The sequence below is a fragment of the Polyodon spathula genome, chromosome 10, assembly GCF_017654505.1.
Source record: "Polyodon spathula isolate WHYD16114869_AA chromosome 10, ASM1765450v1, whole genome shotgun sequence".
Lineage (NCBI taxonomy): Eukaryota > Metazoa > Chordata > Actinopteri > Acipenseriformes > Polyodontidae > Polyodon > Polyodon spathula.
The window spans coordinates 13394624-13409937 of record NC_054543.1 but is presented as its reverse complement, the minus strand read 5'-3'; the positions used below and the strand labels follow the sequence as shown (position 1 = coordinate 13409937).

At 36.3% G+C, this 15314-nt stretch overlaps 1 protein-coding gene across 3 annotated transcripts; it reads right to left on the bottom strand.

Moving 5' to 3' along the window:
• Positions 1 to 1658: 1658 nt before the first annotated feature.
• On the bottom strand, positions 1659 to 12645 carry LOC121322355 (protein phosphatase 1 regulatory subunit 3C-B-like). 3 transcript variants are annotated; one of them, XM_041262199.1, is made up of 2 exons: positions 12553 to 12645; positions 1659 to 4860 (listed from the first exon to the last, which is right to left on the bottom strand). In XM_041262199.1, the coding sequence occupies exons 1-2, from the start codon at positions 12573 to 12575 to the stop codon at positions 3912 to 3914; spliced, it is 972 nt and encodes a 323-aa protein (XP_041118133.1). In that variant the 5' UTR covers positions 12576 to 12645; the 3' UTR covers positions 1659 to 3911. The 3 variants fall into 3 exon arrangements, with proteins under 3 accessions (XP_041118133.1, XP_041118136.1, XP_041118135.1); XM_041262202.1 differs by lacking the exon at positions 12553 to 12645 and adding an exon at positions 6526 to 6881; XM_041262201.1 differs by lacking the exon at positions 12553 to 12645 and adding an exon at positions 6534 to 6881.
• Positions 12646 to 15314: the final 2669 nt, after the last annotated feature.

Here is a 15314-nt window from a genome sequence, read left to right as displayed (position 1 = left end):
AATCTAAACATAACCTCTTTACATTGGAACAGTTTCTAAGAGCACTAAGGGCAACACACAGCAACTTGCAAACCCTTCTTTTTTATGTTTTTGTTTTTAACAAAGCCTTATTATGAGATTGCTGTGTGTTCTAGTGAGACCCTGATGCTGGCCCAACCATCAAAGGCGGCTTGCAAAGTTCTCAAATGTGCAGCTTTGTAATATGGGATATTGAAATAATTTTAAATGACAACTGGTACTTCACTAAGTTAAAGATATTTCTGTTTGTAAACCATTGCTTTTATTCTGCCTTGCACACTCTGTGTCATTTCCTCTAGAGGGTAAAATTGTCCCTACCTCTTATTTGGCTTCTTTCTTGTCAATAACCAATCAGCTGCTTCCCTATTAACTGGCATGCTTTCAGAAGACTCTGCTTGGATGAAATGACCAAAAAAAAAAAAAAAATTAAATACATATTTGCTGTAACATTTGTTTATTTACCATTTCCAATCTATGTAGCTGATGAAGAGCAAAATTGGTAAGATGTATGGAATTAATTTGTTCTCTGCAATTACTTTAAAAAGAGAATATGCGATCCATGGGCTTTAATTGCATTCAAGGTTATGTACTCATATTTATTACAGGCTTTCAAATACAGCTTGAATTCATACACATAAATTCATACCAGTGTTATTTACCATCATTATTATGTTTTCTGCATTTAATGCAATGAGCTGCTTTATTGGATTTTCATTGTAATTGAATTTCAATTGTTTGGTATTTTCATTCTTTTCAGGACTGGCTATTGCTGCAAGACACAGTTAAATGTAAGAAATGACAAATACATATCTGCCAGGGCAGGTTAATGCTAGGTCAAATTGACTATGCCTGCTTTCTGACGATAAATAACTTCCAACTAATTGGATTTCTGTCTAAAGCAGTGAAAAGCAATCCAGGCCAAAAGTACCATCTAGGTTTAAAAGCTTTCCTTTTTCAGTTGTCACTAGAATAGCCTCCAGCAGGTTACAGTGGTAAAGCTGGAACACCTCTCATTTTGTAATTACCAAAAATGGGTTCATGCATACCCATATCAGCGTATTAACTCTCATGATAGCATGATTATTGGATCTTAAATAAACCCACATCATCTACCATAGCATACTGCATCTGGATGATTTTCAGAATATCCTGTGACCTGCTTCAGGAAAATACGCCCTTCCTTACTGTTTATGCCACTGTTATTCTTGGTAATTAAAAACGCCCCCTTAAAATCAGTGTTCTGCAAAAACACGTCCCAGATACGAAGCAGGAAATTTCACTTGAAAATGTGCTCTGTAAACTTTCTGTTGTGTTTGGTAGAGTTCTCAGAGAGCGCTACAGCAATAGTGTGCAAGATGTGAGGGACTTTGGCACTTCAGCACTTTGTATTGCATAAATGTTCTATCTACAAATCACACATTCAGAATGATATGTTACAGAATCTGACAAATCGAACGCTGTTAGCTTAGTAGTTTGCAATAGTGCTGGGCCAAACAGTTTACTTTATCATATTCAAATTCTCTTTCAAAATGTTAACAAAATTTATATATATATATATATATATATATATATATATATATATATATATATATATATATATATATATATATATATATATATATAATTTTTAATAACTGGAGAAAAAAGTATGATTTGTAACAAATTACAGTAAAAAAAAAAAAAAAAAATTAAAAATCTTTCAGGAGTAAAATAAAACTAACACCCTATCAAATGATCTATTAATTAAAGGAGACAAACAGCTATACTGTGGACAGTAGAATGTGTGCATTCTTTAAACATTATTTATGTATTGGTTTCCTGTGCATAGTATCTCATTTATAAATTATGTTATAGAAACATGGTCATGGTCAAATCTAGTTTGAAACGACAGGATCTAGGATAACTGAATGTGTTAAACTTGTGCACACAAATATTTAAGTGAATTTAAGTGAATCAAATCCAGTTTGATGCTCATGAAACTGTTCTAGACTGCTGTCGGTTTCTTTAAACAACTCAGTCTTTTTGCAATATAAAAATGTATTTCTTAAAGGAACATATTACAGAAAACAATTATTTCATACAGCGACATTTCTTTACAGTAGAAAAATATTTATGTGTGAGGCACGGAGATTTGTGCTACACCAATTAACATTCTGCTTCACATTGCACTTCTAAAAAAGTAGTTCAGACCATATATATCAATCAGAAAACAATAACAGACTAACATATCTCCCATTAACATTGGCCTGCATTTCGTAACACACAATGAAAAAAAAATGACAAAAACTTTGCATCCACTATCACAGTCCCCCTCTCACACTTTATAACCACACATTCCTTTTTCACTCAGAGGGAACATAAATACTCCGTACCATCACACTTAAAACATAGTTTAGGGTTAATAAAAGCAATACAGAGAATACAATAGTACGAAACATAGCAGCAAGTACTGTGTTGTGCACAAACTGATCAACAATCTAAATCTTCAAATTGTGATTTTAAAATACAGGCATACATTTAAGTGCAAGCAGGAAGCCACTTAACATTTAGTTATTTCCACTTTTTCTTGAAAGTATTTCATTATTTTAAAGGTACCACAAAATGAACACCCTTCAACATGAAGGATTTTACAGCTGTACCTGTACTCTCTTGATTCACATTCAGAATAGTAAAGGTGTTTGTTCAAACAGTGCAAACTGTTCACCACTGAATTAAAAAAAAAAAAGAAAAGAAAAAAAACATTCAGGTGGTTTACATCAAATATAATACTAGAAAATGCAGTGACAGTCAAGTCATTGCTGTGATAAAAATAAATATTGTTTTAACCAATCAGTATAATTACAACTTAGTCGAAAGCCTTAATTATGTTGGGAAATTACATAAATATTAAACATTTTGGCATCTGATGACAGCAAAAGGCACTTTTTCTGTTAGGTGCTGAATTTTATGAAATTATATTATTCATGCCGTACAGCACATTCTTTACTTAACTCCATGACAGCTTTCATTTTAAATGTTAAGTATGAAATGGGAAAAGATAGAAGTTTGAAAATCATTTTTAATACAATTTTTTTTGTTTTTGTTTTTTTTTTAATTATTATTTTTATTGTTAGTCTTGAATTAAAGCTACTTCAATCAAATGAAAACTAAATGATTAACAAAAATGCAGTGGATTGGAAAAGTGCATGCAGCCATTAAAACCATTTGAGTGGAAGCCATAAATAATAAATCAAATGCTTTGTTTTGTTTTTTTTTTCCTTAAAGATAAGGTATGAGCCTTCCACATTTCAATCATTGTAACAGTGCTTGTTATTATTGTATGCACTTAAAGGCTATGATATCATAAACTCAGAGGCATACTAAAGTGCTTTTTACAGATTTAGAAAAAGACTAAGGAAGTTTTGCTAGAACAATCAAAAAGGTATCTATTAACTGCATATAGTTGTATGTGTTATCATGCTTTTACTCATAGCGTATACCACACCGTGTTTCATTTAAATGAGACGACTGTTTTTTTTTTAAATCTGAATTAGTTGTTTAGAGCATGTTGGTAATGTTTGTTGTGATGCTTCAGACCTGGTTAATTGTAGTTTTTACAAGCTTTACTAAAGGCAGTTCAAAACTGTTTTTAATGAAACGTTGGGGGTACTATAATCTTTGTTAGAGTCAATAGCATAACACTCTCCTCCCACCCTGTTACCAAACACACATACAACAGCAATGTTGGCCTCTCTGGTTGCAGATAACTTTGACGATTTGTATAATATTTGCAACTTTTGAGTTTTATTGATCCAAGTTGCATTTAACCCTTTAGGTTTTATTTACTGCAGAAGCATTGCAAAAGCTTTTGAGATAAGAGTTGGTGTTCATGTATTTCAAGATGTTGCAAGGGTTCACCAATAGGGGGCTGTGTTCTCAAACCTCCCCCAACTTTGCCATTCAGGAAACAGTCCGTTGGATGTCCTTGGACTACCAAACTGATCAAACTCCACTTCTTGAATTTTACTGTGATTGTTATAGGATGGACTTTCATTCTGGATGGATGTTGGAGCCTGAATACCATCGGATTTCCATTCAGTGTGGATCACTCTATAGTTCTGTCCATCATTATTGTCCCAGTATGTCTGGTCTTTGCTTTTGAAACAAACACAGAACTCAATGCGCTCGTGAGGAGGCACAAAATTAGGCAGGTTAATGATGAAAGAGAAGGTGTCTGTTTCAGAGCAACCATAAACATTGTTCATAAAGGTACATTCAACATCTGTGCAGTTTTTCCAAGTGTCAAAGGTTATCCGGATATGGACAGATTTCTCGAAGCTTACATTCCTCACTTTTACAGTCCCAGCAAGTGATCTTTCCTGCAGGGAACAGTTTTCCAGACTGACAAAGTTCTTTTTTAGCCGATTCCTGAATTCCAAGTAATCTGCAGCAGGCTGGGAAAAATCCATAACCAAGTTCTTTTCTTCATTTAGTTTCAAACCAGCTGTCGCATCTTCTAAATCAGCCAGATCAAACTGCAGATCAGACATCGGATTATCTTCAAACTCAGAGAAGATGTGAATAGCAGTAAGTGACAGACCCTTTGAATCTGCAAACACCACTCGTTTCTTTGACTTGGTCTTGGGGCTTCTCCATTCTGGGCTTGTTGCCTCGGATTCATTTTTTAAATTGATACAAGGTCTCATTGGTTTCAATCTGTTCACAAGGCTTCTCCCTCTGTAATCTTCATACGAGCTAAGGAAACTCCTCAGGGGAGGTGAATGAGAAAGACAGAGCCTCATTGCTACATCAACGGGCATAATAGGGTTTGGCAATGGTCTTGAATTCAAGATGTGCAGGACCCTGAAACAGAAATACATACTATGAATCACTGTAAAGTAAAACAACTGTTGATTCTGAAAATCCTTCAAAACCACTCTCATTAACAGCTGGTAAATAACACAGTGTAACAATTTTTTTTTTGTTTGTTTTGTTCCTGGGTAGTAAGTGTTATTTCCTAATTGCTTATGCCTCAAAAGTATAGAACATGGCTATTATTCCCCACAAACGTTGCTTTTGTGACCAGGACAGTGATATTTCAAAATATCACTATTTCCAATGGGAAAACGGGCAAATGTGTGTCTCTTTGTTCACATAAAGTCAGAAAAAAACAACATATGAATCCAAATTAACATGTATTTATACTAAAGTAATACAAAAATGACTACAAAAGATTTAGAAGCGAGTAGTTTTTCGAGATTTACGATTATACTGTAATCGTAAATCTCGAAAAACTACTTGTTTTTTCTGACTTTATGTGAACGAAAAGACACACATTTGCCCGTTTTCCCATTGGAAATAGTGATATTTTGAAATATCACTGTCCTGGTCACAAAAGCAACGTTTGTGGGGAATAATAGCCATGTTCTATACTTTTGAGGCATAAGCAATTAGGAAATAACACTTACTACCCAGGAACAAAAATTGTGTTACATAGTGTAATCTGTAAAATACTACACACTTTTTGTTTTTAAAAGCATGACTTTTTTTGTTTGTTTGTTTTCTTTTTCTTTTTTTTTCTGTCTGGCTTGCAACCTGTAAATTGTGTACGCAGTGCCTTTAACAGAGTTTATATCTGTATACTGTAGTTATATTTTTCAGATTAAACAGCTAGCATCTGGTGAGTACACCAAACCTGTTGAGTCTCTGAGTTACCCAAATTTCCCTGCAGAGTAAAGAGTATTTTCATGTTTCCCATTAAGTGGTTGCAAACTGATGCAATTGACTCAGTCCCAATGTGCATCCTAATGTTCAATCAAAATATGGAAATTGCTTTGAAACAACAACAAAAAATTGAAATGCATTCAAGGATACTTCTCAGTTCAATACAGTAACCATATATAGACAAAACCTGTCAAATTTGGAAATCTGGGCAAACTGACTCACATAACTATTGTAGATTAAATATCTCAAGTTCTTTGTGTTAGAGTCATTTAGATTCTCTGATGTGCTGTATTTAAATTATACAGCAATCAGTTTTATGATTAATTTGTCTGTGTTTTCTAAGGGAGCAATACATTTTGCATTTTTTTGCGAGGCCAGGTCGGTTACTCTTATTAACAACACATTTTTTCAATGCTTAAAATTAACAGGATGAAATGCTAAGTACATAATCAACGGATTTACAAGTGCTGTAAATTATACAAGTACATGTAACTGCACAAAATACTCTAAGAAAGTACTACTCTGAAAACAGCATTCCATTAGAAACACACTTCGAATTTTTGAGTTAATACTTTAAAACTACGTAGGGAATTAATCACCACAGTGATGACAAACACGCCAGACAATAACTTGACAATAATAAGTATTGTATTAGTTACTGTTTAAAATGGCATTTAATCAAGTGAAGCACCCAGCTATGCAACACTATATAAAAAAGAACCATTTCAAATGTAGTTTAGTCACTTCCTGATGTTAGCTTTATGCAGTATACATATCTGAGTACGCACGTATTCTTTTTTTTACCTTCTTACCTGGTGCAGTTCATCGGATGGGGTATAAACAGCCTAACCCCCAAAGCAGGAATATACTGTGTTGTTGTTTTTTTTTTTTTTTTTTTTTTTTTTTTTTTTCCTTATTGCCTTCTTTATATTAAAAATAATGATAAAAGCAAACGTGGGTTTTATGACGCCTTGACACACCCCCTCTCCCGTCTGCAGCAGCAGCTCTGCTTCGTCTGGTAGCTTACACAGCTCTTCCAAGCAGATATCAACCACCAAAGAATATCGCTCACATGAATCACAGCAAGCCAATCACAGAGCAGAGGCCTAACAATCTGATCATTTAGCGAGCAGCGACACTTGACAGACCATGATGCGTTAAGGTTGCGTTATGATTTTTCAACTTGGGGTGTTTTTCATCAGGCATTGGGAGGGGCTGCGGAAAGTACCGACCTGTTCACAGAATGCCCTCTACTGGATACAGTAAAGTACAGCGCAGATACAAAAATGGAAACTGCGTAGCTTATATAAAACTGATTTTAAAAATACGGTTAGACTGTAGCTTACTCAGAAACAGCGATTCCCTTGTGCTACTTTCATTATAACTAAAACGATTTCGAGGAAGATGCTGTAGTCACTGAACCCTTTAAGATGTTTAATTTAGCAAAAGTTACATAGTAAAATCGTGTGTGTGTGTGTGTGTGTGTGTGTGTGTGTGTGTGTGTGTGTGTTTAATAAGCTATTGCCAACTATTCTCCATTTCCTGTCCTGTGTTTGGTATGACGTGAGTTCAAAAGGACTTGACCATATTGAAAAACTGACACAGGAAAGTAATTTATTATACTGTAGCATACTGTATGGGTTGACAAACAGCTAACAGACAGTGCACAGTATTTAGTTACATGATGCAATTATTCTCTGTTGTTACACAGAATACACTTCCAGTTTAATAACTTGTTAGAGTACAATATTATTTTATTTTTCAGTCATATTTTATACAATTCAGTCCCGTTTCAAAGCAATGTGCCGTTTGTAGAACATACTGGGTAGCTGGGCCCCTGACGTGAATTTGGTTCATATCTAAAATTACCCTTCATAGAACTTGTCACTCATTTGTTATCAGTCCACAGCAGTTTCCTTTAAACTAAAATACTTAAAATGTCAGTATACCCGTATGCAAAATGTAGACACCTGTCTTTTCACTACGTCAGCAAATTACACTCATAATGAATGACACCTTAAAAGGAGAAAACAATGGCACACTTTTAATTTAGTCTCTGTACTAGTGATGATGGCCAAGATGTGTTGCTAGTTTCCATGAATAGTTGAAAGGGATGGGCAGGGAGAGGGCAACAAGAAGACGTTAAAAGCTATGTCAGCTTTAAAAAACCCAGAGCACATCACTAAGAAATATGAGCAATATGGCGAATATAGAAAATGATAACGGCTTAACTCAGACCTTGGGCTCACTGATTAATCACCCTGGTTCACCCTGTTCTTTTAAACAAAACTATAAAATATTATTTGGTGCAAACCAGTGCTACATTCCCATTGTAGGGCCTAAGTAAAGAAAATATGACACTGAGTTGAAGCTGTGTGAACAGAGCTCTGTGTAGCAGCTGTTCCATCCACTGCCAGGTCATAAACTTATTGTAATCTGCATCTTTCAACCATGGCACTCTGCCATAATAAACAACAGACCTGGGAGATTGCTCTATAAATACATTTCATGCTACATATAACAGTAGATATGATTTTAATCTCAGCACTCCCCCCTCCCCTCTTCCTTTTGCATCTTGACCTAGATTTTTAATAGAAACATCATTACCGTCATTATAGCTTTTCTCCAAAAAAGGCATGCAAGGCAAGTTTGTCACTAACTGCACAATTCAGTAGTTGAACTGCCTGCAATTAGTGTAAGTGGACGTGTGCACATTAATGATAAATTGGAACATGGAACTATTTTAATTCTTAATGATCATGTCTCTGATGAAATACCAGGTCTTGCCTCAGTAAAATGAGTATGAAGTATAACTTTGAAAGATGAAAAGCATGTTTTGTTTTGTTAGAGTAGCTTAGCCATGCCAGATTTGCACAAACAAAGCTTGTACAGTACATGCTGTATAAATATATTTGACTACATATAGAAATGAAAAATTTGAAATCTGGCTTTTTAAAATGTGTTTTTGTTATCATCGTAGTGTGACCACAGTTCAGATGAAAGAAGTCTGGGGATTTGAGGCGAACAAATCTAGCTCTAAAAATAGTTCTCTCCCAGTAGTGATGAGCACATTCCCTGAATAGACAATGAAATGACAGAGTGCAGCTGTTATATTCAAACATAGTACAGTATTTCTTTTGAGAAGCTGAGTTTAAATAGTTTAAAGTAGTGACTTGATTAACTTGTCATCATTATCTGCTTTTGACCGATTACAATTGTGAAATAAAAACAGAGCATCCAAATGTGTTCTATAAAATCCTTTTTTTTAATCCTCAAAATGCAGATCTGTTAGTCTTGACTAATATGCTGCTAAAACCATTTGAATTGAACTAAAACTCTTTGCGAATGATTTATCAAAGGTCCTTTGGGTTACCTTCTTTGGTTACTTTGCAAAAAATGTTCCAACCACTGTTTTTCCAGGCACGTACTCACTTGCATACTGAACTGAATGTTAAAATATGCCAGGAGAGAGCAGAAGGGATTGTTAGATCTTTATTAATAATAAACTAGGCCAAATCCGTGTGGTGGTTGAACAGACGTTTGGGATATTGAAAGGGAGGGGGCGGATACTACTGAAGCATACTGAAATGAACCACAAGCTTGTTACCCAAATTATTACTGCCTACTTTATCCTGCACAATCTGTGCCAGGACCTAAGGAGATGCTCAGGCAAGCAGAGGAACAGCTACCTCAGCCTCCTGCAAGAATTGCACAGCAGCGATATGAAGAGGGTCCCGCTATTAGAGAGGCACCGCTATCTTTATTTTTGTAACCCGACAGTATACTTTTATTTTGTATCACATTTTTGTTTTATTATCTTGTCTTGTATCTCTTTATACTAAATATAGCACCCTCATTTGCACTGTACTTGTATGACTGCTTCTGCTTAATAAAGAATTGGAATACTGAGTATTGTTCATTCCCAAAAAATAAGTCGTGAAAATTCCACACCACATTTTATTTTCAGAGTGGGATAAACAATGTTCGTGTTGGGCATTGCATCAAGCTGCCTCATCATATCCTCTTCCCTTATGGATACTAACAGACAGCCTTTCTATTAGCTATCACCTCTGCCAAGCGGGTCAGCGAGCTACAGGCACTATCTGTGCACAGTTGCTGTATCCGTATTTGGGACAATGGAAATGGCATCGTTGCGCATGCACCCTGCTTTCCTCCCTAAGGTGATTACAGATTTTCACTTGAATCAGTCAGTGGAACTAGACGCCTTCCATCACCCTCCCTTTGTGGAGGAGTCGGATAGGAGATTAAATTCCCTCTGTCCGGTTTGGGCATTGAGATGCTATGTGGACAGAACGAGAGTCAGTCTGACCAGCTCTTCGTCTGTCATGGAGAACGGACCCAAGGTCAAGCCCCCTCTAAGCAGCGGCTATCCCATTGGATTGTGGACATGGTTTCGACTGCGTATACTAAGGTCGGCCTACCCCCGCCTGGGAGGGTGGCCACACACTCTACTGGAGGTGTGGCTACGTCATGGGCCCTGTTTAGAGGTAATAATAATCATCATCATCTTTATTTTATAAAACGCCTAAATGCCTGTATCTCAAAGCGCTGTACAAACACAAAAAAGACAGAGAACCACATACACACACATCATATTAAGAGTATACATAATAAAAAAACTAATCACACAAATCAAAAACAAAACCATGATAAAAATGTAAAATGAATGTAAAAGTATGTCTTTAACTTTTTTTTTAAAAGCATCAACGGTCTTATCACCCCTGATAGATTGAGGAAGGTCGTTCCAAAGTTTGGGCGCACAGCAGCAAAAAGCCGCATTGCCCATGGAGCGAAGCTTAGTTTTGGGTATTGCCAATAAACCCGAGGATGAAGAACATAGATTACATGCGGGTGTGTAACGTGTAAGCAATTCAACAAGGTAACATGGAGCTAAACCATTCAGAGCCTTATAAGTTAACAACAGTATTTTAAAATCAATCATGCTCTCATCCGGCAACCAGTGCAGAGAAGCAAGAACCGGTATAATATGGGCACTTAGTTTAGTGCCAGTTAAAATGCAAGCAGTAGAGTTCTGAACATATTGTAGCCTGCTAATAGCAGCCTTGGAGACACCTGCAAACAATGAGCCGGGAAGAAACAAAGGCATGAACTAGCCTTTCTGCATCATGCACAGAAAACATAGGTGCCTCGTTGACCGATATATGTACTGCGGCTAGCTGGGCTACCCCGCATACATTCACCAGGTTCTATCGGCTTAATGTCATAGATCCCTCTATGCTGTCCGCTCATTCTCCCTCACAACGGCTTTGGTATACGTTCCCAAAAGTATAATTGCCGGTCAACTTCGAATTGAAAAGGAACAATGGGTTACAGATGTAACCCGGTTCCCTGAAAGAGAAGATGACCGCCAACCTTATGAGGTAGCATCACTTGTATTCGTGGGTTCAATGCCAAAGAGACTGACGTCTCCACGCATTGACTATTTATTACCTCGGTGAGGCAGGATTGAGGAATGTCACTCCGCGGAGGGGCCTATCGGCAGCTTTGATATAAAATGCTCAGCAAATACCTGACAAGTAGGCATATCCCAGAAGTATCATTGGCGGTCATCTTCTCTTTCAGGGAACCGGGGTTACATTGTTTTGCTCAGACATAAGTAACTAGGAGAAATTGAATAGGAGTATAGTTATACACATTTAAGCATAGTACTTAGTAGTACTTTACAATAAAGACAATTTGACAGTTGCTTGGAAAGCTATTTGCAAGTGTATTCTGAAGTACTGTACAGTAGCTGTAACCACCTGAATTCACAAGCCCACAATGCAGTTTATCCAACATTTTTAGTAATAGTTTTAAACAAACTTTGTAAGTACAATCTGTATAATGCTTTACAAACACATTTAGATCTGTATATGATTAGCATTATGCAAAGTTCTAGGGAAGACAGAGAAAGAGAAAAAAAATGAGGTTATCGCAATATCAATCTGATAAAGGAAATGCTTTGGACCATGGTAAAAGCACGAGAAACTTGTGTTTACATGTGTGTTGATTTTACGAGCATTTCCTGGAATTTCACAAGAAATGGAAACTTTCACAATAAAATACTAAGACCGTTTTTTTGGAAACTTTCACAAGCTTTCCTTGCCAAGTTTCACCTGTATTGTCGATTTACATGAAATAATCACACATGCAAACTGGCCTATTGTCAATACCTTTTAGAATTTTGAATGCTTGAATCAGATAGCCGCATAGACATCTTTGTTCAAGACTGAATAGATTGAATTCTATTAGCCTGTCTGCATATGATATGCCTTATAAACCCAGAATAATTCTGATTGCTCTTCTTTGCGCTCTTTCTAGAGCAGCAATATCCTTTTTTGTAGCGAGGTGACCAGAACTGAACACAATATTCTAGATGAGGCCTTACTAATACATTGTACATTTTTAACATTACTTCCCTTGATGTAAATTCAACACTTTTCACTATATATCCGAGCCTCTTGTTGGCCTTTTTTTTATAGCTTCCCTGATAATGATCCTGAGGTGTATTGATTCCAACCACCGTGATGCCATAAATGACTCTTACCTTTGTAGCAGCTTTTGTGTACTCTTGCATACCTGTAGCTATATAGAACCACTATATTGTAATATAAATTGCTAAAAAGAAAAAAAAAATGTTAATCAAACTAATGAAAACTGTGAAACAAACTGCCTTACACATTCATAGCTGTACATTTATGACACAGCAAACATCTGTTGCGATATCAGTTATAAAAAACAAGAGAGTGAACATGATTGTGGTGTCATTAAAGGACATGCTGTATACAGTAACATATACCATTTACCTACCTTTGTATATTGGTTGAAATCATTCCAAAAGGTTCTGAATTCTGTTGCTCTAATATAATTTTTGGTATATCTTATTTGATCAGTTTTAAAATAACTTACTGCCATCTTGCTTGCTGGTCATGAAAAAATCATGTGATTTTGTGACCTTCCAACTATGTAGACTTTGACGGTTTCTTCAGTGGTGATGTTCAAGTAACAAAGATTCTTATAGAGCAGTGCAGTTCTGTGCAGCCAAGCATTCTTCATGGTCAGCTGCATGACATCACAGAACAGCTCAAGCTTTACCTGTTGCTAAGTGACCACCAACCCAAATACTGCTACCTTGACAGCAGAGGACAATGAATAAAGATATTTTCATTTTCTTTGCATCACATTCATAATTAAAATAATACGAAAAATGTTGTCCGCATACGTAGGTATGTCATGTAGATGAATAAATGTATTAAAAAGTTTTTCAATTACAAATAAAAGGGTAAAAGCCTCTCTTTTGTGCTACAGCTCCTAATTTCTATTCCATAGCCATTGCTTATAACTTGCTCTGAATGTTATCAAGATGTGAATTCATTTTCTATTGCACTGAGATTGTACTGGCATGCTGGTTCAAAGAAATCAAATTTCCTGAGCATTCAAACATTTCAGGGTTGGGGTTGCGACTTTGTTGACTTTGTGTGATCTTAGTTTTCCCATTAACATTTTTATCAGACGTTTATATATTTGAATTATTCATTTTATGCACAAATATCACTTTTAAACTCCCTAACAGGATAGTAAGTAATGAGTTAGCATCACTTGCTCAATATCTATCTTTAGTATTTACTAGTTTACCAGTACTATTCCAATATTTTATTTGTTATTAATCTGTGCAGTTTTATTTTAAGTACCAGATCTCAGACATGGGACATTTAACCTGCTGCTTCATTATACTTCCATAAAAACATCAACAACGTACTGTCACAAAGACGGCTGCAGTGGGTGACGTCAGACCAGAAAAAATATGGAACCAACACAAAATAAACAGAGAGGTGGAGTTTTGGTGAAGCTGAACTGTGCTCAGCATTTAATGATTCAACAAACGGAAAAATAAAAGGTTGTAAGACAAACAAAACACAGGACATGGCACTTTAGCTAAAATAAATATACAAACAAAACGTACTACACAGACAAACACGGTGAAAAGGTATTATGATTTACTTAACGTTTTTACTTTCTCCTCTTCACACCCGTTCTCCACTCACAGAACACACAACCCCGAGTGAAAACATGCTGCTTTTATGCAGGTGTACTGAGACTCGATTCCTAATCAGTCATTCAATTGGAGTCTCGGTACAACTGCACGTGAATTAATAAAGTGCAATTCCCCGTGATCGCATATTACTACATTTTACCTGCACTTGAACTGCTGTGCAATCCTCATGCCTAAATACAAATACACATTTTAAACCACTCGAGTTACACAGACTCATTTATATCCTGTGTACCAATGACGATACACCAACATTAAAACACAACACGCAACATACAACACAGAAATACATACAGGGGCGGGACAACATTGCCACATACACACAAAAAACAAAAACATCTTCAGCACTAAGGGGAGCAATTTTAATGTTGCTAACATCTGGGTTTTACATAGTTAAAAACATCCCAATTTTTTATGTTTAATCATGAATTCTTTTCTGGAGTTGGCTACTTCCTTCATTAAACAATTCAAATTGTTCATTTTAAGAATACTTTAATAGTTGTTAATTTTTACCTTCCTATATTGATGCACTGTTTGTAACACTGACCTTTGTATCGATAAGCTTTCTTAGGTTTACGCAAGGTTAGATTAGCAAAAGTAGGACACATATTTAAAGAACCCTGTGAACTCTGCTGGAATCTGGCACTAGTCCTATACACGAAGGAATGTGTGTGCCTCCTTACTAAAGTGACACGAATAACACTGAGCCTAACATAACTAGTCTGTGGCTTCTCCCAAAGAGTTAGGATCCAATTGAAGAACATACGCTGTATCATGCCCTTTATATTTATGTGCACAGTTTCTTATATGGATACAGTGACATTTAAAACTTTGACCCATGGTTGTTTCACATATCAGTACTTTGTTCCAGTACCAGTATATTCAATGTTAAAGCTGCAGGGATACAGGCTGGAGATGTGGAGGGTATTTTGTTTACACAATGTCTGCAGGAACCGAAGTGTAATGTTGCAATGGCAAGGTGCTAAAGATGAATCCCATAGTGAAATTCAGGCAGCTGCATTTTAATTATCCTACTTATTTCTCCCTCCAGAGATTGGTGTGTTATAAAAGTAGGTTTGTGTGACCAAAACGTCATGACAAAAATAACACATTCAGTTAACAAATTTCACTCAGTGGCGTAACTTTGGTTTCTAAAGTGTGGCAGGGTGGTGGGGGGGGGGGGGGGGGATGGCAGTTTCTGTAGCTGATGCATGAATAAAGATTATTCTATCTGAGGAGGAATACTATGCTTTCACTACAGTATTCAGTTAAGTATGTGTTGATTTATTATTTTTAAAAGAAATAAAAATTAATAAAAATGAATACAACACCGACGATGGAAGGTGCCCACTTGAAGACCCCAGAGATGTACCCTACTTAGCTCAATCCAGACGGCCATGCTGATGTGCTGGGGAGACCACACTGTGGTTGATCCATGGAGCCAGCATCACAGCTGTTGTGTGTGCTGATGCTCTGGAGAGGCAAAATAAGCTGATCCCTGGAGCCAGCATTACACTTC

What these genes read in the sequence shown, in the direction of transcription:
- LOC121322355 (XM_041262199.1), bottom strand. Translation starts at nt 12,575, where the DNA reads ATGATTTCAACCAATATACAAAG. An exon ending in ATTTCAACCAATATACAAAG is followed by an intron (nt 4,861 to 12,552) that starts GTAGGTAAATGG and finishes TTTCTGTTTCAG; the next exon opens with GGTCCTGCACATCTTGAATT.